Source organism: Vipera ursinii (assembly GCF_947247035.1).
Source record: "Vipera ursinii genome assembly, chromosome: 3".
NCBI classification, from domain to species: domain Eukaryota; kingdom Metazoa; phylum Chordata; class Lepidosauria; order Squamata; family Viperidae; genus Vipera; species Vipera ursinii.
Genome location: NC_139516.1, coordinates 113,953,159 through 113,979,651, shown reverse-complemented (window position 1 = coordinate 113,979,651; position 26,493 = coordinate 113,953,159). Strand labels below are relative to the sequence as shown.

The following is a 26,493-nucleotide window of genomic DNA, read 5'->3' as shown; positions in this document are numbered from 1 at the left end:
AAAGATGGAAGCCTTAGGCAACCAATGAGCTTTGAAGGTAGAGGCAGGACTCGGAGAAGGGGAAAAAAAAAGTGGGAGGATGAAGACCCCGAAGGCACTTCCGGCGTGTGTTTTGGCTCGCGGGGTTTTGGCCTTCCTGGGGCTTTAAGTTATGGAGGCGTTGCGGTTGCTGCCAAGACACGCTCGAGACTTCGCTTCGTCGGAGTACTGGGACCGATTCTTTCGGAAGCGAGGCGAGCGCGCCTTTGAGTGGTATGGAGAGTGGTCAGGAGGACTCGGATCGACTTTGGGGCGGTATCTCCGCCTGCGGGACTCGGTGAGACGTGATCAACTGAAGGAGAAAAACAGAGTGAAGGGAAAGGAAAGCAGGGGTGCATAAACTTTATTCGGTTGGCAACCATGGCTCTTTTAGGACTCGTGGACTTCAACTCCCAGAATTCCCGAGGCAGCATAGCTGGCTCAGGAATTCTGGGAGTTGAAGTCCATGAGTCATAAAAGAGCCGAGGTTGCCTACCCTTGGCTTAGACTTACGAGTTAAAAGTTCATTGTTTTCCAGCAGTGTTTGCTAGGGTTGCAAATATTCAGACAACACCAAGTTGGTAGCATAGCTGCCTCGGGAATTCTGGGAGTTGAAGTCCACGAGTCCTAAAAGAGCCCAGGTTGCCTACCCTAACTTAAGGCATTCCTGGGCTCCGGAAGAGATCCGTGAAATTTGTGTTCGGATTTTCATTAATTGAACTAGAGTTTTCTCAAGCCAATTTTTGGGGTTACGTTCGAATCACTTAAATATAAATTGGCTACACTGGCTGGATGTACATCACAACGCGTGTAAGCCACTAACTAATCGCCATCTTTTCAGTTAGCTGGTAATGTCAAGAGGGCCTCTGCAATTCAAATTGGCCACGATATCTAGGAAGAGCTCAAGAACTAATTCTAGTTTTTAAAGTCACAGTCCTTTTCCCGGATCAGCTTGGAGGAAAGCAATTCAGATTTTATTCTACTTAGGCGTAGGATGGAGAAAAATGTTGATTTTAATTTGTTTGATTTGGTAGCTGACAGATTAATACCAGCAAGGCAGGCTCTGCCCTACGTTTTACAATATCAAAGATGCAGAATGTAAGAAATCCCAAGCACATAGGTACATATGTGCTACAGAATTCTTACAGATACTGACATCAGAGCCATGCAGGTGAAAACAGTTTTAAAAATTGCAGAACTCTTAGCTCTGTTTGATGTTTCTGACTGCTATAATCTCTTGGATAACTGCAATCTTCACAGGAGAGATATTATTTCTTCTCCATCCAGCTCCTTTACACCTACATAGACTAAAATGATAAAGAATGAATATATTTATTTATTTATTTATTTTAATTCCATTTATATCCCGCCCTTCTCCGAAGACTCAGGGCGGCTTACAAGCTTAGCAGTAGCCTTCATTCTATGTATATGCATGTATATACATGTACTCTATGTATATGCATGTATATACATGTACTCTATGTATATACATGTACTCATATATTCTATGTATATATGAGTACATGTTGACATGTGTTTGAATATTAGTAGCTCAGGTTGGTAGTTGGGCTGTTGGTTTGATCTCCGAACTTGGCGATTTGGCTGCAAACAGTTCGTCTCCATTGGGGGGGGACATCTTCAGTGCACTTTGTATCTGTCAGAGCAGTGGCGTTTAAATATCTTTTTCTGTGATGTAAGTGTGAGTACATGTATTCCAAAAAAATAATCTTTTGCCTTATGTCTTTCAAGTTATAAGCCTGGGGGGAGAGGGTTTTTTTAATACATCATGTAGGAAGCCTGGGAGTCTTTTTAGTTGAAATATAAAATTGCTTCCAACATCTTAACTTAATCTACAATCTGATTTAGTGTAATATAGTATGACAAATATGCCTTTATTCTTGTTCCACTTTCTGCATATGCAGATAAGAAATTATGGAATACTAACTTCTTTCTCAATCCTGCTTTTTAAGCTGAAATCTAAAAGTATGGAGTTTACATGGACTCTACATGAGACATTTTCGTACGTCAGGGTGTAATCTTCCAGCTTTTTCCAGATTAACTTTCCTACGATTATATTTCTCTTCATTAGTTTCACTGACTTTTATTTTAAAATATCCAGTGAAATGTACACAAATTATCTAGGATCTATTTTCATTTTGGTTTCAATATGTTTTACTTACTTTGAAGGCCAAATGCTAGAACTCATTGTATAAGCTACCTGAAAAATCCCTATGCTAAGGAATAATTTTGACTTGCCTAAAAGGAACGTGAAATTTCTTCCATGCTTTTCCACTAGATTCTTGTTGTTGGCTGTGGCAATTCAGAACTAAGTGAGCAGCTCTATGATGAAGGCTATCACAATATCGTCAGTGTGGACATTAATGAGCAGGTGGTTAAGCAGATGCAGGAACGCAGCACACAACAGAGACCCAAAATGACTTACATGGTAATGGATGTACTGCAAATGGATTTCCCTGATGAGCATTTCCAAGTGGTGTTTGATAAAGGCACTCTTGATGCCCTGCTGACTGATGGAGAAGAAACCAGTCTGAAAAGAGCTGAAAGAATGTTTGCTGAAATTGGCCGTGTCCTGCAATTTGGGGGGCGTTATCTATGTGTCTCCTTGGCACAGGCACATGTATTGAAGGCAGCTGTGGACTATTTCTCTCAAGAAGGTTGGATGGTTCGAGTACATCAAATCCCTGGCCAGAAAACAGACGCTTCAGAGCAGGAATTTGCGTTGCCTGTCTTTGTTTATGTTATGACAAAGATAAGACCGGTCGCTGGGTCTCTTTTATGCATTTTGGAGTTCTGTACTGAAACACAAGAGAAACCTGCCCGGTTCAAGAACAGGGAACATCTGATTGATGCAGTGAAGGAGAGACAACACTACTCTCTGCTGCGGAATCAACTCAATAAGACCTCCAACGTAGGGACCATCTCTCTGGATCTCTGCAGCAAAGACACTGGCCAAACCCGGTATACTTTACATGTAGTGCATAGCCCAAAGGTGAAAGTGTCACGGGACAAACAATTTGCCATCTTTATCAGTGAGTCAATGTGTTCATTGTTCAGCCCACTGTATGGAGATCAAATAAAATTCAGACAACCCAAGATTCCTTCTGTCTTTAGATTTTCTTCCTCAAACACTGCTAGTATTGTTAAGCAAAATTTTCAGTACTTTTCAGGTATTTGGAAGGGTAGCAAAATCTATTAAAATATTTATGGGACTGGTGCGTTTGTCAGTGCTAATTAGCAAGTAACCTTTAGGATTTTTTTTCTCTCTCTATGAATTTACCTTCTTTCATCCTCAAAGAACGAACTAGCAACTTTTGAATAGGTTCATAACAGACAGGGGAAAAAGAGTTGAAAATTATTAAACATTCTGTATCTTAATGTTTTCGAGTAGCAGTTCGTATTCTGAACTTTGAAATTCTAACTCACGAAATGAAAGTTATCAAAATAATAAGTGCTGCAGTTTCTAACAACTGATGATTTTTAGATATTTTTTGCTTGCCCTTCTTTTGGTGGATAAAATATTTTAATATCCCCTAATATCTAAAACATCTGAATCGAGACCAAACTCTCACCTTTCCAATATATGATTAATTAATTATGAACAACTGAATAAATATTCTAAGAAAGTAGTGATCAAAGTTTTATTTAAGGACAAATATTAATCATGGTGAACACGGTATGAATTACCAAGGAAAGCAATAAGCTGTAACATGAGAACAGAAAATTTGTTCTGATTTAAATATTCCATGAAATTGAAATATATAGAATCTGGGCATTGAAAAAAAATGCAAATGCAGAAAATCAATATTTTTGATGAGGTACAAATCCTTTCTGTTGCCTGATCCAGTACCACAGGGCAGAGAAACTGAGTGGCTCTTTGGCACAGAGGAGGGACGGAAGCAGTTGGCTGTGAGTGCAGGATTTTGGCGACTGGTAACTGTGGCCTTACATAGAAATCAACAGTATGACAACATGGGAGCTATCCAGGCAGAACTGTCAGAAAAAGTGATGGAACTGGCCCCCCCTGGGCTTCCAGCCCAGCAGCAGGTATGTATGTCTTTTGTCTGGCTAATGACGGGTAAAAGATCTGTTTAGCCCTGAGATCTTCTCGAAACAGTGGCCCACTGGATAACAAGGGCAAGCCAACAAGCAGGATGCAATTATAGTAGCACTTTCTGGCTGATATTTTTTAGCAATTAGTATTCAGAAGCTATTCAGAAGCCTACTGCTTTTGATGACGGTTAACATATGTGATTAGAAGCGCTAGGTAATTTTTTTTCTCCTCAAATTGTTCAGTGATGGTTCCTTTGAGCAATGCCGTATGAATTTGCCAACCTCTTTGTATAGCAAAAGCAAAATTAATTTGTTCCATGATCTTTCCTCTGCAGAAACAAAGGCTGCTCAGGACCTCCTGGCCACTGCTGATAGTAGGCCAGGGAGGAACAGCAATCGGGTGTCTTGGCCTAATACTTAAACTTCATTTTGTATGTGATAGCAAAATACGGGTCTATTTAGATACCCTAAACGCTTTTAGAAAGATCAAGTGATCAAGAGTACTTGATACTTAAAATAAAATTGGCATTGCCTCTTGCCTGTAAGAATACCAAAAAAAAAACAATGTCAAAATCTTTTTTCAGCCATCTCAGTATTGGTTCTAGCAAAGACTGCCACAGATCTAAGATCCTAGAAAGTGGTGATCATAGATCAGGTGGGCACAGTAGATGGCATTTATAATATGCTTTATATTCTTTTTTTCCCCCTGCTCTTTGAAGAAACTTTCTGTGGGATGGTAGTATCATTAGATTGCCTTCTCTTGCAGGTGCCATTTCTGTCTGTGGATGGAGACATTGGGATCCGTACCATCCAGCATTCCGATACTAGTCCTTTTAGTGGGGAGTATGTTATTGAAGATGTGAAAGGAGATGGTGCTTGCTATTTCCGCCACCTCATCTTCCTCAGCAACAGGAATGTAGTGCAGTCAGAAGCAAGGCTTTCATCCAGGGTGCCCCACAAAGGTGAAATGAAAGCTGCAACTACTCTATGGGCTACTGTGTTCTAGAATGGGGTTGTGAGGAGACCTAGTGCAGGTGTTATAAGTGGGAGGCATATGCTGCTCAGCCCCACTTTTCTCTCCAGCTTTCTGCGGATCAATTTAAGCAAATGGTAGAAAGAAGCATTGAGACGGGCCAGTAAGGTAAGGCAGCGTTTTTGAATTACTAAGTACAATATGCATTGCTGTCCCTCCTATTTACCCCTCATATTTTAAGATGTGCAAATCCATATCAGTCTTCTCTACCAGGTGAATTTATGGCCCTTTGAAAGTTTGTTAGAGTACAACTCTCAGCATCCCTGACTATTACTTGTGCTGACTGGCCTGTCAAGCGTTATAAATCTGCAGCATCTGGATGGACATTACCTGTGCACAGCCATCTAGTGAGCAAAAATGAATTCCAGCCTGTTTTGAAATTAATAATTTGTTAAAAACAAAATGATCAGAATGGCTATTTTGGGAGAAAGAGAAAGAATTCCAATCCTGTCCCATTGTGGGGAGTGTCCCTGAGCGGGGGATATAGAGTATTTGGAGTAGTTGTCTCCTATCCTGGATAAGTTCCAGTTCCTTTTTATAGTTACGGTAGTCTGCTTGTCCGTCTAAGTTTGTTTTCTTTGGCCAGGTAACAAGCGGAAGCAGAAGAAGAACGTGGCCCCTAGGGACCACTTCAAACCTGATGCTGAAGCTGCTTGTCCGGCCATTGACAAAAGTTACTTGTGTTGTGCTCACCACAGAGCTATGGTCGCAGGGCTCTGCTTGCTGGAAAACCCTGAAGATCTGCCAAGTGAGTAGGAGGCCACAGAAGCAATTTTTTTAAGTGTGGCCCACGAAAATTAAGTGACATTTGTGTCAGATCCCTGTCAGTCATAGTTAAGTAGTAGGCTGTTCGTTTGTTTGTTTTTTATTCCAATTTTTTTTTTGCTTTTATAAATAACTCCAGGTGACGAACATACCAATGCTTCTTCCTCCTCCACCTCTTTTTCCCCACAAAAACAACAACCCTTTGAGGTGGGTTGGACTGAGTGAGAGGGACTGACCCAAGTCACCCAGACAGCTTTCATGCCTAAGGCTAGAACTCACAATCTCCTGTCCCTCTATGAGGCATTTGTAAATAAGCTTATGCTTCTAGTCTCTTCCACCCTCAAATTCATTAGGAGTAAAAACGGAGTTTGAAGTAGGATCATAAAGGTGCTAACATATGTAATACATATCCATTAACTAGAATTCATTTGGCCAGATGAAATTGAATTAAATTGAGCGTCTGAGCAAATAGTGAAAAGAAAGGAAAAAGCATGCAGACGCAAAGTTCAAGCTGCAGTCATTTTTTCAGCCCCCCCCAGCCCTAAGGTAGTCTTGCCAAAATGTGCAGCATATTTTATTTTTTCCTCTGATTTTTTTCTCATCCATCTGTGATTAGGGCTGCTCTACATACAACCAAAACATTGGGCTATCAGATCTGAACTCTGAAAATCCACGTGGTCATTAGGTGGCAACAAAGTCTGAAGAGTTTTCTGTATATCTTTCCTGCCATGTCATTGGTTACCTATTATCTGGATTTTTCATCCCACCTCTGGTAACCTTACAGCTGGGATGCAGCTTGCCCTACACCAGGGGTAGGCAAACTCAGCTCTTTTATGACTCATGGACTTCAATTCCCAGAATTCCTGAGCCAGCATGGCTCAGCTTGAAAACCTCTCCCTTTCCCCTCAGCATAGCTGGCCCAAGAATTCTGGGAGTTGAAGTCTATGAGTCATAAAAGAGCCGAGGTTGCCTACCCCTGCCCTACACAGAACTGATCCTGTTACATTGTGGCATGGGAGTTGACATATACTCCTCCAAGGAGGGATTCTTAAAAAACAGAGGCGTCTTTGTCAGCAGCTGTATCTAAGCACTACTCAGTTATTTGGTGCCCCGGGGAATGGACCGAAATGTAACCTCAGAAAATCGGAGCATGGAGCAATGGACTTGGCTTCTTTTCTGCTCTTAAATAAATCGCCCCCTGAGTTAGCAGAGCAGCTATAACAGCTATAAGAAGTTCGGACTTTTCAAACATAACACTGAGAGTTATGATACAGAAGTACCCCATGCCACACTCCCTGATCAGAGCAGGACACTGTTGTGCTTTCAATTGGTAACTTTCTGTGTGTTGCTTCCAGAGGCCCAGATCCATATGCTTGTGATTGGCCTGGGTGGTGGCAGCCTTCCCCTCTTCCTTCATGACTACTTCTTGCAGTCTTCTGTTGATGTAGTGGAGATTGATTCTGCCATGCTGGAAGTAGCTACACGCTGGTTTGGTTTTTCGCCAGGAGACAGACTCAAAGTTCACATTGCAGATGGCTTAGTTTATGTTGCCAATCTGACAGCAAAAGGTAATGACTTCTTGGATCAGTCCACACCCAAGCCATGATTTATGTGCATCTCTTAGTGTTGTTTGTGCCCTTTGACCTTCTGACAGCAAGTATTTCAGAAATCTTGCAAGCATCTGTACTGCTCTAATTTGTTTGTATAATTAAAATGAGTTATTTTGAGCATTTAACGGTTCAAGAAGAAAAATGTTAATAAACTCCCTTCTAGTCTGGAAGCTTTAGCAGTTATATTTCTGTATATCAGAATTTGGAAAAAGAATTCCTATAATACAGGTTAACTATAATTACGCCCTATGAAGCTGTAAATCGGGTACTGATACAAAAATGGTTTCATTTTCCTACAAGGAACACAGAAGCCTCTAGCTCTTGTGTCAAAAATCTTTATTTAAATATCGAGCCTTGAGAACCACAATGCTAGGTGGGTTATTTCACTCAAAAGCTTGCAATTTACAGTTGGGCTGTGCCCCCAACTGACACATTTGCCTATGTATATGCTATAGAATCTGCGTCTTGATATGGAACAATGTGTGTATGCTTTTAGGGACAAGTAGAATGCTATGTGCAGGTCATTATTTACCTTCTTGTTTCTGAGTTGAATGATGATAAAATAGATCTGTGCTCTGGTCCAGCAAGACAATTCTGCTATTTGATCATAAGGGAAAATTACAGATAATTTTAAAGCAAATCAACGTCATAGAGGCTGAGATTGGGAGGAAATTAAAATGGAGAAGCAGCAGTAAGAGTTAAAAGTTCTTCTGAGAATTACTTTTTCCCCAATTTAAAAAAGGAATGAAAAATTTATCAACTGCAGCAGTATCTGTATGTATCATAACTAGGATCGTAACAGCATAGGTCAGAATGTATACTACTTCAATGAACTATGACCTGACAAACATAAGCTTTGCTTCTTTTTTCAAAAGTCATATACAGTACTCAGCTCAAATAAGTGATTATAGTGCTCAGTTTGATATGACAACCTTTTTGATGCAAGCAATATGCATCTGCTTTCTAGATTAATTTGTAATTAATTCTTTGGGGAAGTGGATCATTTATCTTAGAGGGAGATGGTTTATGGGAAATTCTGGTCAGTAAACATTTCAATTTACAAAAAAAAAGGATGTGTGATTAATGCACTTAGGTAAAATGTTTCTCAATTGCCTTTGACTTTTCTTCTATTTAGCAAAGTCTACAGCAATGAATACCTAATGTGATAATAACCTAAAGAGGGAGATCTTGAGCTGGATATGTCTTGAGCTGATGTAATTGGGAGAATATTCTGAAGTGCGTACTTTCTTCATGAAAGTATTTCTGGGTAGGGCTAATCTTAGTCGGTAAAATGGTTTTTTAGATGATCTTGTGATTGCCATGGATTGTGGGGTTTTTTTTTAGACATACTTATTTTCATGACTATATATCAGAATACAAAGCAGATAGATCTTAAAAACAAAATATATTATTTTTACAAGTGTTATTGGCAACATGTTAAGCTCTATTTGATCTTCACTGATATTTTGTGAGAAATATGCTCCACTGTTTTCCCTTCCCTTCCCAGCTCCATCATCTTATGATGTAATAATGTTTGATGTGGACAGCAAAGATTCAACTTTGGGAATAAGCTGTCCACCACCAGCCTTTGTGGAGAAAATCTTTCTTCAGAAAGTGAAAACGCTTTTGAAAACGGAAGGTGAGAACCACTCAGTAGTAAATGCCTGAGTACAATAAAATGATGAACTGCCTCTCTAGGACCTATCCTGCCTTTTTATTTGGATCTACCTGATACGAATTGTTCTAGAAGCAGTACTAGGAGCAAGTTTGTGAACTTTTAAAAATTCTTTGAAATCTTGCAGTACCACCACAATAGCATGATTAGAACGACATCTGTTAATAGATAAAGAGATTTTTGTTAAACAACACAGAAAATTCTGTACTGTGTCGTGTTTTGACTGAACACATTGAGTCAGCATTTACTGCCTTTACCGGATAAGTAAAGCCTAAGATAATGTATTAAATAACATACTCCTTTCAGAAGATGAATTGAATTAGAAATTCTAGTCGAGATAATAATTGAGTGTGGGTTTGAGGGGCCTCTTGCATAAAGCTATATATTGGTTGCTACCATCAGGTCTGTTCATTATACCAGTTTGCAAAAGTGAATCATGCCTATATCAGAAGAGATTACTGCAGACCTCAGAAAAACCTTGCACATAAGGTTGGTAAGGTCTGCAAAACTATTGTCAGAGATTTTATCTTTGTCTGTCTGTGGTTAGGCATGTAATAAAAAAATGTGTGGCAGAGAACAAAAGTAACTAAATAATAGACTTTTTATATCAGCAAAAGTAGAATGTAACATTGGTTAAATTCTATGATACTATCTAGTGATTAGAAAAAAGCTAGTTTTTTATATAATACAGAAGGCAAGAGGGGGATTCCACCAGAAGGAAATACTCTCTTATGTAGCCTCATTGATTGTAATAATAAGCCAAAATATTCTATTTTTTCTATCTGTAGGCATTTTTATTCTCAATCTGGTGTGTCGAGATATTTTGCTTCGAGGGTCTGTTCTGGCTGCCATGAAAGAGACTTTCCCTGTACTTTATACTCAGAAGATTGAAGGGGAAGTAAATGAGATCATCTTTTGCCAACAGCAGGATAAAGTCAAATTATCTCCCAGAGACCTTCAAGCGAAAGCTCGGATTTTGGAGAAGGCACTGCAGCAACCTAGGCAAAAATGGGATAGCACTTATATCCTGGCAGATACGCTGGAAACAATAAGACTGGTTTGAACAACCACATTTTCCATGTTACAGCTATAGTTGGAGATAAGAAATACAGGCCACTGCATTCGGAGAGTGCTGTGTTACATTAGTTACAGGTCCATACAGGGAGTGCAGAATTATTAGGCAAGTTGTATTTTTGAGGATTAATTTTATTATTGAACAACAACCATGTTCTCAATGAACCCAAAAAACTCATTAATATCAAAGCTGAATATTTTTGGAAGTAGTTTTTAGTTTGTTTTTAGTTATAGCTATTTTAGGGGGATATCTGTGTGTGCAGGTGACTATTACTGTGCATAATTATTAGGCAACTTAACAAAAAACAAATATATACCCATTTCAATTATTTATTTTTACCAGTGAAACCAATATAACATCTCAACATTCACAAATATACATTTCTGACATTCAAAAACATAACAAAAACAAATCAGTGACCAATATAGCCACCTTTCTTTGCAAGGACACTCAAAAGCCTGCCATCCATGGATTCTGTCAGTGTTTTGATCTGTTCACCATCAACATTGCGTGCAGCAGCAACCACAGCCTCCCAGACACTGTTCAGAGAGGTGTACTGTTTTCCCTCCTTGTAAATCTCACATTTGATGATGGACCACAGGTTCTCAATGGGGTTCAGATCAGGTGAACAAGGAGGCCATGTCATTAGATTTCCTTCTTTTATACCCTTTCTTGCCAGCCACGCTGTGGAGTACTTGGACGCGTGTGATGGAGCATTGTCCTGCATGAAAATCATGTTTTTCTTGAAGGATGCAGACTTCTTTCTGTACCACTGCTTGAAGAAGGTGTCTTCCAGAAACTGGCAGTAGGACTGGGAGTTGAGCTTGACTCCATCCTCAACCCAAAAAGGCCCCACAAGCTCATCTTTGATGATACCAGCCCAAACCAGTACTCCACCTCCACCTTGCTGGCGTCTGAGTCGGACTGGAGCTCTCTGCCCTTTACCAATCCAGCCACGGGCCCATCCATCTGGCCCATCAAGACTCACTCTCATTTCATCAGTCCATAAAACCTTAGAAAAATCAGTCTTGAGATATTTCTTGGCCCAGTCTTGACGTTTCAGCTTGTGTGTCTTGTTAAGTGGTGGTCGTCTTTCAGCCTTTCTTACCTTGGCCATGTCTCTGAGTATTGCACACCTTGTGCTTTTGAGCACTCCAGTGATGTTGCAACTCTGAAATATGGCCAAACTGGTGGCAAGTGGCATCTTGGCAGCTGCACGCTTGACTTTTCTCAGTTCATGGGCAGTTATTTTGCGCCTTGGTTTCTCCACACGCTTCTTGCGACCCTGTTGACTATTTTGAATGAAACGCTTGATTGTTCGATGATCACGCTTCAGAAGCTTTGCAATTTTAAGAGTGCTGCATCCCTCTGCAAGATATCTCACTATTTTTGACTTTTCTGAGCCTGTCAAGTCCTTCTTTTGACCCATTTTGCCAAAGGAAAGGAAGTTGCCTAATAATTATGCACACCTGATACAGGGTGTTGATGTCATTAGACCACACCCCTTCTCATTACAGAGATGCACATCACCTAATATGCTTAATTGGTAGTAGGCTTTCGAGCCTATACAGCTTGGAGTAAGACAACATGCATAAAGAGGATGATGTGGTCAAAATACTCATTTGCCTAATAATTCTGCACTCCCTGTATGTCAAGTTTCTGACGGATGAGCTCTTCTTTGCATCCTGGACAATGATGGGCCATCAGTTTGAAAAGTTGAAGGGAAAGGAAATGCCCATTCCTTTATGGCTGAATTGGAAACCTTTTTATTGAGAGATTTTGAGATGAAGAGGTGCCCTAAAATGCTTCCCAGGAGCAACATCTTGCTTTAGATTTGCCCCTTTTTATAGTCATTGAATGTTTAACATCAACTGCAGACAAAGAATCCCCCTTTGTTTAAAATCAGAAATAGCTTTTGTTTTATATTTTGTTACAAATATAAGTTAAAGCGAAAAAGAAAGGTAATTTATCAGAAAGTGAAACTCCTGAATACAAGAAGTTATATTTATAAAAAGGAAGGAACTTAAGGAAGGTGATTATTATATCAGGTTTTTATAAGAAAGTGCAGTATTTGAGAGAATCTCTTTGATAGTCTTAGCATTTGGTACAAAGATGTTTGAGTCAATGACACAGTCACTTGCACTATACTTGTGACTCCCTTTTTGACACTTATGGGTCAAGGATGAGGGATTTACAAAGTAGAATCCTCTGGTTCCATTTTGCATCATCATCTGAGTCATCACTGTCTAGACCAGGGGTAGGCAACCTCAGCTCTTTTATGACTCATGGACTTCAACTCCCAGAATTCCTGAGTCAGCATAGCTCAGGAATTCTGGGAATTGAAGTCTATAAATCATAAAAGAGCCAAGGTTGCCTACCCCTGGTCTAGACAGAAACTTCCCTGCATTGTTTCTGGGCCCCTGTGATAGGCTCTATTCTGCAAGAATTGATGAGTTGTAAAATACCTAGGAGGGTCACAAATTCTGAAAGCAGCCAAGGGGAAGTATAGTCAGGCTTTACATTAAAGAATAAAAGGAAGAAAAAAATCTGCTTCTACTTCTACTGTGACTGTCTCATTTATAAAACTGGAGAAGAAACAATTTTGAATTGAGTTCATGCTTTTATTTAAGGTAAAATCAAAGAGCATGGTTGCAAAGAAAAATTCTTTCTGGCTTGCTAGAGCAGCTGTTCTTGGCGAATAAAATGGTGTTAGATCTTGTCCAACCTGTCAGAAAAAATGCATGTTCTTTTATTCTTCATAGTTTCCTTAATTTCATGACACAATAAGAAAGTTCCTTCTGATAAAAAGCACACTTTCCGCAGATTATGCATATCATCACCACACATTTTGCCAATCATTTTATTATGAGCATAATAAAATCACAATTTCCTAATACATAAATATCTCTTTCTGGGATCTTTTCTGCCAAATATACTTCAGCTAGTATAAACTAATTTCTGTTGTAACCACTTTTGAAACCGATTGCTGTATTGTCCCTGATTAATATATTTTCCATGATTGAAAAAAACAAATGGAAGGCATTTTTTTTAAATTGTAGCTTTAATTCAATCAGTAACCAAAGTTTGCAATAAGCAAGGACTTTGTAATAGTGATAATTACAACGGCTGTGTAGATTTAGAAAATGATTCAGAATTATTTGGCCCTCCTTGTGTGAGCTTAGCATCTCTCTGTGTTATTTGAAACAATCTGACATTTTTCAAACCCAAAATATATGCCGCTACTTTTAAGAGTTACATTAACTTTAATAAGTAGATTCTTTAAAGCAATATAAGTAGTCCTCAACTTATAACTGTAATGTAGCCTGCCTACCACAGTCATAAATGGTGATGGCTGTAAAATGATTTCTTTTGCAGCAGTTGTTAGGTGAATCCCGTGGTTGCTAAGCACCCACCAAAGTTGTTAAGTGAACCAGTGCTTTGCTGTGGGTGTGGTTTTTCCAAAAACCAGAAGCAAATTCCAGTTTTCATTGTAACTGAGATCACATGACCGTGGGATGCTGCAAGCAGCTGTAAAGGTGGCCCAGTTACTGAGTGCCCAAAGTTTGGTCATGAGATCATGGAGGCAGAATTCTGAATCTAGGTCATAAGCAGTCTCCCCGGTAGGGCAATTGTATTTTTGAACAGTCATTAAGCAACTGGTTGTAAGTCGAGAACTATCTGTAGCAGAACCGTTATAAAACCCAAAACTGGGAGGAGGAGAATCCTTTAGTCTAAAGCTAAAAAGTCATCAGCAGAAGGATTTTTTTTCCAAGAGAGAAGGGGTTGTATGTAAGGGCCCCCTACAACTGAGAAAGATTTTTCCTTCGTAACCTTGTAGAAACAGGTGGAAACACCCTACCTTAAAACCATGTAGGCGTTTAAAGATCAACAGTAACAATTTGCATTGGGCCCAAAAGCATACTGGCCATCAGTTAAGTGATGTGTTGGCCACACATGAACATATTGGCCAGTCACAGTATTTTGGACTACTTGAAATTTCTACATCATTTTCTAAAGCAGGGTTCTCCAACCTTTCTGGGTTGGCAGCCTGGTGGGAGAGGGAGGGGTATGTGCCTTACATGCGCATGCGCAAACATGAATGTGGCTGCATGTGCACGCACAAACAGGCTGCAAGCAGGTGCACCATGCAAACGGCTGTGAGCATGCATGCAAGGCTCTCAGTGACGCCGGCACCTGTGTGAGGCTTGTGTTGTGATTCAGGGTCAGCCTGTGGGTTCAGCAGTTGGGTCGGACGACTCAGAGGAGGAGGAGGAGGGGGGTATTGAAGAGCTTGCTGAGGGGGTTGGACAGCTTGATGAGAGCCCTCAGCCAGGCCCCTCTCACCTGGTCACGACGCAGACCCAGCTGTGTGAGCCTGACAGCGTGGATGAAGATGACCCACAGCTGGTCCTGTTCAAGGACGCCCGACGCAGGAGGCAGTCAATCAGGAGTAAACAGAGGAAGGCAATGGGGCTCCTCGGAAGGAGGCAGAGAGAAGCCACGCCCTGAACTGTATAAAAGGGGGAATGCGTGGGAGGGCTGGTTTGCTGAAGGCAACCGCTTGAAAAGCTCCTGTTTCTTGGTTTGTGTCTTGTTCTATTTGTTTTTGTATCAATAAATTTGGCAGGCGTAATTCCAGCCTCTTGCCTTCTTGTAAAAGGGGTTGTCCCTGCCTTTTCTGCAGGGCCGGTAGCAGGCTGGTACAGAACAGCTTGGTCCTGGAGCATCTAAACAAGATCCCAAAAAATGGCTCTAAATATCTATAAAGAACCTTGAGGAAGAAGGACCTAAAACACCACATCTAGATACTCAGGAAATGGCTTGAAGCATCTATAGTATTAAAGGCATTCAGGATTTACAGAAGTCTAAGGTAGAGATTAGAAGAAGAAAGAGATGGTTTGAAAAATCGATAGAGAACTTCAAGAAGCATTGGGAAAGAGCCGTGGAAAATATATTACAATGGCTTCAAGGATCTTTACAAGGCTTTTCTTTTTCTGAAGAACTTATACCATTCCTTGAAAAATGGCTTTGGCAATCCCTAAAAAACTTGGAAAAAGTCCTGAAACATACAAAGAAGATGCCAACAATGGCTTGAAATATCTGTAAATAGCTTCAAAGAGGAAGAACCTGAAGCATCCCATCTAGGCAGTCAAGAAGCCTTGATGGAGCAGTGGGCTAATGCCTCCTTAAGTAACACCAGCTGCCTGCAATTAGTGCAGGTTCGAGTCCCACCAGGCTCAAGGTTGACTCAGCCTTCCATCCTTCCGAGGTAGGTAAAATGAGGACCCAGATTGTTGGGGGCAATTAAGCTGACTTTGTAAAAATGCCGCTTGGGGGTGTGTGTGAAAGCCCTAATAAGCAGGCATATACATAGAATGAAGGCTACTGCTAAGCTTGTAAGCCGCCCTGAGTCTTCGGAGAAGGGCGGGATATAAATGGAATTAAAAAAAAAAAAGAATGGCTTGAAGCATCTATTAAAGGCATCTAGGATGTCAAAAACAAGCATGGTAAAGGAGAGGTAAAGAGGAAGGAGAAAGTGATTTGGGTAGAACCTGCTTGCTCTGAAAGAAACTTAAGGATGGATGGATGACTTCAAAAATCTTTAAGCAAGTTCCAGAAAGCATGGTTCTACAGAGTCCAGAACATATATGCAAGCACGGCTACAAACATCTCTGTAAAAACTCAAATGAGAATCCCTAAAAGAAGCGAGAAACAATCTGGAGGAATGGCTCTAGGAATCCATAGAAAATGTTCAGATGGGATTTCCTGAATAATCTGAGCAATATGTGAACGGGTGGCTTGAGATAGCCTTAAATCATCTCCATGAGGAAGGGTCTGAAACATCCCATCCCATCCTATATTAGTGTAGACTTTTGTCTCATTTCTGCTGCTTCTAAAGTTACTAACATCAAGATGACCAAATGAACAAACAGGAAACATACCAGCAAGTATTTACTGTTTTGGTTTTCAAGAACTTCTTGGGCCTTTTTGGATTGAGTGACATACTGTTTTCCTAATGGACTATGGTATTACAACATGAGTTCATAACCAATGTACACTTGTCATCAACAATTGTGATTATGTAGATCAAAGGTCCCCAACCTTTTGAGCACCAGGGACCGGTTCCGTAGAGAGAGGTTTTTCTATGGACCGGAGGGGGCATAGTTTCATGTACTGCCTGTATCCCGCGGATGGGGCTTTGCTTGTTTGTGCAGAACGGTTTCTGGCATGCTGCGGCCCGGTACCGGTTTACGGACCGGGGATCGGGGACCCCTGATCTAGATGCTGCCTTAAGATGGATGGGAGGAGAAAACAAAGAGAGTGGAAAGAAAAAGAAAAGAAGGACAGATTGATATGGAGGAAGAAAAGGAAAGGGGCCAAACAACAAGCATGATTTATGTCAAAATGCCAAGAATGGATAGACTATGGTAGACCAAGGACAAACAAAAGATAGACCAAGATTGCATACGACATACAGGCTGTCAGCACAATTCACTAAAACAAAGAGATCCTTGTGAACTAGGAATTATGCCAGTGAGAGCTGGATGATTGAGGAACATAATCATCAAAGTTAAATAGTCTTCAATGATTAGAATAGAATAGAATAGAATAGAATAGAATAGAATAGAATAGAATAGAATAGAATAGAATAGAATACAGTGGCGTAGTGTGGGGGGTGCAGGGGGGGCCGGCCGCACCGGGTGCAACATCTGGGAGGGGCGCGCTCGCACTGAGCTGCTCAGGGAGCCCCAAGGGCTGCACAGAGTCGGCTTGGCTCCGCTCTCAAGCTGCTCTTTCTTGCAAAGCGAAACGAGTCCGGCAGGTGAGATGGGCGGCCACATAAACTGAATAAAATAAATAGAAGTGCCCAACTCTCCGCCCAGGCTCAGGCCAACCGCAAGCACCCCGCAGGCGCCCCGGCAGGCTTGGCCGAGTGAAGATGGACCCGCCGGCCGGCCGGCCTAGCTTCGTGCGCATGCGTGGCTTTATTTAGCGGGGCTCACGTGCGAGCTTGAATGCAGCGGCTCTTGCAGGTCGGAGCCCCGCCCAGCCACCCTCGAGAGGGACCCGGAAGCATCCCACATGCGCGCGACTCTTCTTGGAAAGTCTACGCCGCTGCGGGGCGCGTCTTTTCGGCAGTGCCGTGACGTCACTTGCCTTGCCCCGGGTGCTGACAACCCACGCTACGCCACTGATAGAATAGAATAGAATAGAATACAAGCTGGAAGGGACCTTGGAGGTCTTCTAGTCCAGCCCCCTGCTCAAGCAGGAGAACCTACCATCTCAGACAATTGACTGCCCAGTCTCTTGTTCAAAACCTCCAGTGATGGAGTGCCCACAATTTCTGAAGGCAAGCTGTTCCACTGGTTAATTGTCCTCACTGTTAGGAAGTTTCTCCTTAATCCCAGGTTGCTTCTCTCTGATCAGTTTCCAACCATTGTTTCTTGTCCTACCCTCTGGTGCTTTGGAGAACAATTTGACCCCTTCTTCTTTGTGGAAGCCCCTCAAATACTGGAATACTGCTATCATGTTATCCCTATTTCTTCTTTTCTTTAGACTAGTCAAACCCAAGTCCTGCAGCTGTTCTTCATATGTTTTAGTCTCTAGGCCTTTGATCATCTTAGTTGCTCTTCTCTGAACTTTTTCCAAGGTCTCAACAACTTTATTGTAATATGGTGACCAAAATTGGTTGCAGTATTCCAAGTGTGGTCTCATTGGGTTTTATAAAGCAGTACTAATACTTCGTGTGATCTTGATTCTATGCCTCTGTTTATACAACCCAGGACTATATTAGCTTTTTTGGCGGCTGCTGCTGCAAACTGCTAGCTCATAGTCAAGTGATCGTCCACTAGGACTTCAAGGTTCCTTTCACAGTTGCTGTTTTTGAGTCAGGTCTCACCTAATCTGTACTTATATGTTTGATTTTTCCTGCCTAAATGTAAAACTTTGCTTTTCTCCATATTAAAACTCATTTTGTTGGAGAGGGCCCATTGTTCAAGTTTGTCAAGATGTTTTTGTATCCTGAGCTTGTCTTCTGGAGTGTTGGCTATTCCTGCCAGCTTAATGTCATCTGCAAATTTGATGAATTCCCCTTCTATTCCCTCATCCAAATCATTAATGAAGATACTGAAGAGTACTGGGCCTAAGACGGAGCCGTGTGGTACCCCACTGCTTACTTCTCTCCTTGTGGATGTAGTACTATTGAGGACTATTCTTTGAGTACCATTTGTCAGCCAGCTACAAATCCATCTGGTGGTGATGTTGTCTATTCCACATATTTGTAGTTTACCAAGCAGTAGATTGTGGTTTACTTTGTCAAATGCCTTACTGAAATCTAAGTATACTATGTCTACAGCATTTCGCTGGTCTACTAATTTAGTCACTTTATCAAAGAATGAAATAAGATTGGTTTGGCATGATCTGTTTTTGACAAAACCGTGCTGGCTACTGGTTATAACTTTGATTGTTTCTAGTTGTTCGCAGATCTATTTTTTTATTATCTTTTCCAGGATCTTCCCAGGTATTTAACATCAATACTGATTGGTCCTTAGTTTCCTAGGTCTGTTTTTCCCCCCTTTCTTGAAGATGGGAACCACATCAGCCCTTTTCCAATCCTCAGGTACTTGCCCAGTGCTCCAGGATTTTTGAAAGATGTGGTGCAATGGTTCTGAGATAACATCTGCCAGCTCCTTCAGAACTCTGGGATGTAATCTGTCAGGTCTTGGTGATTTCTGTTCATCAAGGTCGGATAGGTGTTCTCTTATCATTTTCTTGCTTATTTAAAAATTTTTTTTCTAGTTTGTCTTTTGCATAGTTTTTTTGGTATGGTGTGCTATAATTTCTTTTTGTGTGAAGACTGGTGCTAAGAATGAGTTAAGCAGCTCTGCCTGTTACTTCCTTGCTATCTTCTCTCTTTAGTGGACCTACAGTTTCCTTGACTTTTTTCTTGTTATTAATATGTCGAAACTTTTTAAATTATCATTTATTTCTGTTGCAAGTGTTTGTTTATTCTGAGCCTTTGCTTTCCTGACTTCCATCTTTGTATGTTCTGTCTGTCTGCTGATAATCGGCTTTAGTTATGTTTCCCTCTTTCCGTATTTTGTACTTGTCCCTTTTGTCTTTCAGTTTGTCTGAGAGATCTTTATGCAGCCATGCTGGTTTCTTCTTGACTTTCTTGTTTTTTCTTTTTCAGTGGTATTGTGCTGGGTTGGGCTTTTATGATAGCATTTTTCAGAGTTTCCCATGCTTCTTGAGTTGTTTTCCCCTTTAGGATTTTCATCCATGGAATCTTTCCTAGGTTCTCTTTGAGTTTATTAAAATCAGCTCTTTTGAAGTTTAAGACCCCGATTAAATTATTTTCTATTGCTTGTGTTTGCATTATATTGAATTCCAGGATCACCTGGTCACTTTCCCCCAAGGTTCTGGCAATTTCAACTCCATCACTTCTCTATTAGTAAGGATTAGATCCAGTATAGCTTTACTTCTAGTTCACTCCTCTATCTTTTGGATGACAAAGTTGTCATCTAACTTGGTGATGCATCTGTTTGAACTCCTGGTCGCTGCAGAGTTTGTCTCTCAGTTGATATCTGGATAGTTGAAGTCTCCCATTACTACTGTGGTATGCTTCCTACATACATTGAAGTCAATAACTTTTCCCTCAAATTACTTCCCAGTTGTACTATGTTAAAGATGAAGTTTTGGAAGTCCTTCTGATATGTGGAAATGCTGAAAACATCATCTAGATCACAGAATGCCAGACAAGATTCAAGAATTAATGGGAGAAAAGAGGTCATAGTTCCTAAATCAATAACAGGGCTAATTAGGTAATGATAACACTGTAGAAACATTGCAGTTCAAAAGTTTGGTTTATGATGAATAATCCTGGGGGACAGATGTGGATAATTGGAGAATATATATATTTGTTTTATTAGAAAAAATAGCCTAACAACTAGAAATCTGATAAATTCACATGGGCATCACAAAATAGTGGCCGTGAGAATATGTCTGGTCATAAAGAATTTATGATTACACATCTTCTCATGTTAGATCATGATATTTGATCATGCCAGTTTGGTCTAGTTGTTAAGGCACCAGCAAGAGAGAGGATGATTTCGAGTCCCGCCTTAGCCATGAAAGCCAGCTGGGTGAACTTGGGCCAGTCACTGTCTCTCACTCCTACCCACCTCAAAGGGTTGTTGTTGTAGGGAAAATAGGAGGAAGGCATATTGCATATATTCATCTAGTTATTTCTAAAAATAATAAAGTGGTATATAACTAGCAGCACCCAGAAACATTCCAAGATGGTGGTTAAGCCGCAAAAAGCAACAAAATATCGAATTTGTGGAAGATGAAGATATTTACTGTCTAAAAATAATCCAAATCATTGAATACACATGCAAGCAAAATTACTCCAACTTAGGAAAAAAATTACTTCCCAGAAGAAACAGAGACAACAGAGAGGAAAAACTATTCTATTAACTCTAGAGGCAAAGCTGCCTTTCCCCTGATGTACAGCTAAAAAAAAACCAGTTCTCTGAACACCCAGTACAAACAACATCCATCAAAAAAGAGGGTGGAGTTGTGTTTTGTGGTTATTCTGCTGCATCTTTTACTCATTTCCTGTTTGGGGCAGATCAGGAATATTGAATTTATTAATATGTTGAACAAAAATGTGTTTAATTATGTTGAGAGTCTCAGCATTATTAAGATTATTAACCAACTTTTTTCTTCTTTTATAGTCTCAATTTTGATTTATTTTGAATGGAGGGCAAATGTTACTTGATACACTATATGAATTTAAATGGCTATTGTGTAAACAGCTCTAAGCATACTGTAATCTGGGAAAAACATGATATAAAAAGGAACCTTAAAACCTGATAGAAAATCACAACTGCAACAGCAGGAAAAAAAAATGTTTTTTTCCCCAAAGTTCTCCAAGGTTTCCAAGAAGTGGTAGGATCTTCTTTCTGTCTACAGCAGGGGTAGGCAACCTCTGCTCTTTTATGACTCATGGACTTCAACTCCCAGAATTCCTGAGTCAGCAGAGCTGACTCAGGAATTCTGGGAGTTGAAGTCCATGAGTCATAAAAGAGCCGAAGTTGCCTACCCCTGGTCTACAGCATTGTTAAGCATCTTTCAGGCACAGTTGCTGTCAAAGAAATAAAAGCATCTAGCTGTCTCGTCTTATCTTCTTTTCCTTTAGGTCCAAGAAGGACTCTCAGGGCCTCACGTGAGGCCCACAGGAAAACTGGTTAGAGGATAGGCAACAACTGGAATGGCTGCAGAGTTATATACGTTCTTTAAACCGTTTTAAAATATTTGTTGAAAATTTAAAAAAAAAAGCAGGAAGCTTGGTGTGAAAGTAAGAGTTGTCTGGACTTAATCCCAAACTCTGCTTAATATTATTTTCTCCAAAGTGTTTATAGCAGTTACCAAGGAGATAAGAAAGTACCCACCTATGATGTGTAAACATCTATAACATTTCACTTATTTTACAGCTGAACCCGGTCTTTCATAACATGATGAAACGTTCAAGCATCTGCATTCAAATATTTCCTTCAGGAAGGTTACAGCATCTGTTGGCCCAATAGTTATTTACGTAAATAGAAAAACCTCAATCCAAGTAAAGAACATGAATATTTTAATGTAGCAGCCAGCTCAAAGACTGTTTTGTGGTATCCATAACAAAAATGAGAAATCCCTCTGAAATTTAGGAAACTCACTTTTTACTCCCTCTGAACTGACTCACTAACTGATTTACGTGACATCCTTGTTAAGAAACTTACAGAGCTGAGGCTCTGAAATATATACTGAAGTTAGTGAGAAATGGCCAATTTTTCCCCCTAAAATAATTTATTGACTTATGTGTAAGCAGATTTTGACAAGTTAGCAATTGAGACTGAGAAGTAGATAGAACAGATGGCTTTGTTCCATAAGAAATCCTATAGTATTAATGCAAGGGGTCATCAACCTTTTAGAATTACGGTACTTGACATATTGTAAGAGCATGTCACACACATACATATACACCCCTGGAAAAAAGGCTGTCATGAAGGGGGTGTTGTCTATTCATTAAATAGCTGCCACTATTATAAGTTATTTTAAAAAATGTAAAATTGTAAGGGTTTCCCCCCCCCTTTGCTATCCTATAAGACTCCAGAATATTGTGTGTGTGTGTGTGGGGGGGTTGTTTCTGGATAGGTAGGCACATTTACAGACCCCCACTGGATTGCAATAGTTCACCATTTGTTTTTGAAGATCTCCTCTTCACAGCTAAGGTAATGTACATTTTCCAGTTTCTGAGCCAGTTAAAAAAAACATGTTGGGATAATTTGTGCTGCCCTGACAACCATGTTCCAAACTGCCTCAATAACAAGACTGGCAAATGGTCTTGTGCTTACAGATTTATTGCATGACAATTTAAGGGCAGTGCTTGGTAGATTTTTCCAGGCTTTGTTTCCTCAGCATCACAACCAGTGGCAATAAACACTACTAATCCCTCTCCTTGAAGAATGGTAGGACTACCTTGGATGGATATGGGCACACAGCTGGAATCCAAGCATTAGCCGCCTTTCAAGTTATCCAAGTGAGAGGTGCCCCAGTAAGTTAGCACTACAGTTAATTCTGAACCCAATTCTTTTCTTCTGGAAGTATAGCAGAGCTATATTAAAAAATAACCTAGATGGCAGGTAGGAGGGATGCAGAAAGAAATAGGACCTTGAATGATGCACTGAGATAAGTTTTTATCGCTTTGCCCATGATTCTCCAATCTTTAACCTTGAGAGAGATTTTTCGGTCTTCCAGAAGATTACTACAATGTTGTCAAGTTCATTGGTCTTGCTGTCACTTGGGCTAGAAGAAAAATTGGCAGGACTCTTATTTGTTTCATCCCAGGTCTCAGGTATCCCAGACTGATTGAGTGCTGCAGAAAACTTTTAAAGGACACCTGTGGGATAGATTGTATCTCTGCGGGGACTGAGCAGTCCAAAACAATGGAATGCCTTGTACTGTACTCACCAACTGATTGAAAGCATATGGTGAAAAGGCTTATAAAGGCCTATAAAGGATATTTCCCTGCCCCCATAGCTGGCATGAGAGGCAAGAAAGACCAGGGCTGGATTTGAATAAACAATCTCAACATGAATATTGAAGTTTCCCAGCATAGCTCTCGTTGGATCTCCAAAATCACTTTAAAATTTGTCCTGGCCAGCTTAACCATGTGATTTGTTGGAGAAGATTCTCTGCTACTCTGCCAGCTTCTATGGGTGCTGCATCTAATATCTGACTGGCAGAGCAGGATTAGGTCTGTTCACCTAGTCAAGCCTCATCCCTTTTCTCCATTAAGGTTCCATGTATGTCTTCTGTTTTATTTTGGACTGAACCGGCATTGAGTTTAATGACTTGTCCTATTCAACATCAGAGGTAGCATTACTTCAGAACTCAAATCTGTTTTGCAAGAAAGAAATGAACTTTCAAAAGAAACTAATTAAATCTGCTAATAAGATATAACATATTTTTATAAATATTATCCTGTGTAGTCTTTGTTATACTAATGAAGATGATACACATATAGATCATTCTCAATTTACAACCATCCGTTTAGTGACTGTTTGAAGTTACAACGGCACCGAAAAAAGTGACTTATCACTGTTTTTCGCACTTATGATCATTGTAGCATCCCCTGGACATGTGATCAAAATTCAGATACTTGGCAATTGGCATGTGTTTATGACAGTTGAGTGTCCTGGGGTAATGTGATCACCTTTGGTGACACTCTGACAAGCAAAGTTAATGGGGAACCCAAATTAATTTAACAACCGTGTTTTTACTAATTTAACAACTGCAGTAATTCATTTAACAAGAATGACAAGAAAAGTTATAAATTGAGGCAAAACTCACTTAGCAACTGTCAGGCTTAGTGACACAAATTTTGGGCTCAATTGTGGTCATACGTTGAGCACTACCTGTATACATATATATCAATTACACAATCTATGCATTTCTGTTACCAAATAATGTGTTTGACATTCAAACTGCTTAAACAAAAAAGAAACACAATCACGGTCATGTCTGGATTTTTCTATTACACTAAGCTTATCATATAAACCACAATTTGCTAGGCTTCACATTATATTCTAAACTATTATCCATTACTTTGCTTTTAACATGCTTTTTCTTCTGTTTAGAAATCAGGTGTTGAAGGGGGAAATGGGGTGAATGCTTGAGCTCAGCTAGCCATAATAATAATGCAGTTCTGTGAGAACTCAAGGACACAAACCAATAATGATTTGGGAACTCAAGGACACAAACCAATAACATTTTGGTGGCTGAGGAACTGGGGAGCTCTCTGCCTCTGGACTAATTGGAGAATGTGATTTATCACTGCTTCGTGAAGGTGGGACTTGAAACTTGTTACTTTGTATCTGGGGGAAGGGAATCTAGTTTTGGGTTCAACTATGTAGTGCTGATACTCTGTTTCCTGAATAAAATGTTCTCTAAGGAAGAATTCTTGTTTTAAAGTTCTTTAATGGATTTTATCTATCAGAACCACGACATTTATTCTGTTCTTCTAAATTCTAATCTTATAAATTCTCTCTCCCACTTGTTCATCACTAAAGAATCATGTCTTAGAATAATCAAATTCCAGAAAATATAATTTCAGCCAAAGAATTTCAAATTCAAATATCACATATTTGGAAGACAGAGCTTTAATGGAATTCACCTATTGAATGTTTCCATTTCTTAAGTGCAAGCCTCAGAATGTTTTGATCATGTTGAAAATAAAAATTGCTTCTCCAACACTTTTTTTTTCTTTTTTCAAAAGGCTCATTTTATTACAAAGCCAACATTGGTCCTCAGAGAGGGAATGTAATCTCATCAGCCATGCCAGATAACCTATCATTTTAATGAACATGATTCCTGTTTCCTGATTAATGAAAGTAAGCATATTATATACATCTTTTATGTTCCAAAAGTATGACAGCAAAAGTAGTGAAGAATCTCGTATTTAAAGCCAATGTTCTACAGACTATACATGCATTTGATAAAGCAACTTCAATAAAACAAATTTGTTACAGGTGGCATAATGTCCCTGGACACATTTAAAAGGGGGAAAAATACTGTGTAGTTCATGTGGTCATGAATGAATGTTAATTTATACAGAATATATATTCCTTTGCAGGGGAAAGTTAAGTTCAAAAGAACAGCTCTCCATAACCAGCATACAAGTTTCTTTATGTGGCAGTTTTAGTCCATATTAATGGCTTTTATTATGTGAAAAGCAAAGATAGCTGTATACGACATTTTAAATTAAAAATCCCCAAATCTGCATAGGCAATACCTTCATTAGAATAAACAAGAGAGCAGGAAACAGTAGGTACATTGTCAAGTTCGCAAGGATTCTGTAAGGTTAAAATAGTGAACAAAAAACAAACAAACCATTGACTGGAGTTCAGAACTACACGACCCCTCCTCCTGAGCAGAAACAAACTAGAAAGCTCTTTGGCAACTATTTACAGGCACCAAACCAATACATCAGGGGTCTTCAAACTTGGCCCTTTTATGACTTGTGGACTTCAACTCCCAGAATTCCTCAGCCAGACAATGCTGGCTGAGGAATTCTGGGAGTTGAAGTCCACAAGTCGTAAAAGGGCCAAGTTCGAAGACCCCTGCAATACATTATTTCTTACACTGTAAAGAATTTGGATTTCGAGTAGGCAGTTCTCCGAAGTCAGCCTACCTTAACCCTACCGAAGAATTACCGCGAACTAATAAGAACTAAATATAATAGTAAGTCTTGGGGGCTCGCTTACGGTACGAGTTGTGCGAACTCAGAAGCGGATTAAACAAACCCTGCTTCAGCTAAACAAGAGCAACGGCATTACGCGAACGCGGCCAAGAGGTAAAACCTGAGACAGAATAAAGGGCATTAAAGGAACCATGATAAAGCAGTGTACTGCCACATCACTCACGCCTAAGGAAGCGGAATATAGTGGGGACTATTGCCGGGGCCAATGTCAATCATATGACGGAAGCGGAGGCGTGAGGCTCGCCCCGCCCTCCCGCCTCCCCCCCCCCTCGGCTAAGTGACCACGACGCCAGTGAAAGCTTTTGCCACGACAATAGAGCTCGTCTCCGGCTTCAGGCTCACCAAACCCCGCCCCCTGGCTTCGAGCCAATACCGTTCGGTCTAAAGCATGACGTGGCTACATTCCGGAGTCCTCACCCCCTCCCCTCAGTTAGTGGG

At 40.2% G+C, this 26,493-nt stretch overlaps 1 protein-coding gene across 1 annotated transcript; it reads left to right on the top strand.

Moving 5' to 3' along the window:
- Positions 1 to 86: 86 nt before the first annotated feature.
- METTL13 (methyltransferase 13, eEF1A N-terminus and K55) lies at positions 87 to 12,966 on the top strand. Its single transcript, XM_083357844.1, has 8 exons — positions 87 to 316; positions 2,315 to 3,068; positions 3,884 to 4,083; positions 4,856 to 5,051; positions 5,709 to 5,870; positions 7,243 to 7,455; positions 9,005 to 9,136; positions 9,961 to 12,966. Exons 1-8 carry the CDS (start codon positions 152 to 154, stop codon positions 10,233 to 10,235), a joined length of 2,097 nt encoding a protein of 698 aa, XP_083213970.1. The 5' UTR covers positions 87 to 151; the 3' UTR covers positions 10,236 to 12,966.
- The last annotated feature ends 13,527 nt before the right edge of the window (positions 12,967 to 26,493 follow it).

What these genes read in the sequence shown, in the direction of transcription:
- METTL13 (XM_083357844.1), top strand. Translation starts at nt 152, where the DNA reads ATGGAGGCGTTGCGGTTGCTGCCAAGACACGCTCGAGACTTCGCTTCG. An exon ending in AAACCCTGAAGATCTGCCAA is followed by an intron (nt 5,871 to 7,242) that starts GTGAGTAGGAGG and finishes TGTTGCTTCCAG; the next exon opens with AGGCCCAGATCCATATGCTT. An exon ending in AACGCTTTTGAAAACGGAAG is followed by an intron (nt 9,137 to 9,960) that starts GTGAGAACCACT and finishes TTCTATCTGTAG; the next exon opens with GCATTTTTATTCTCAATCTG.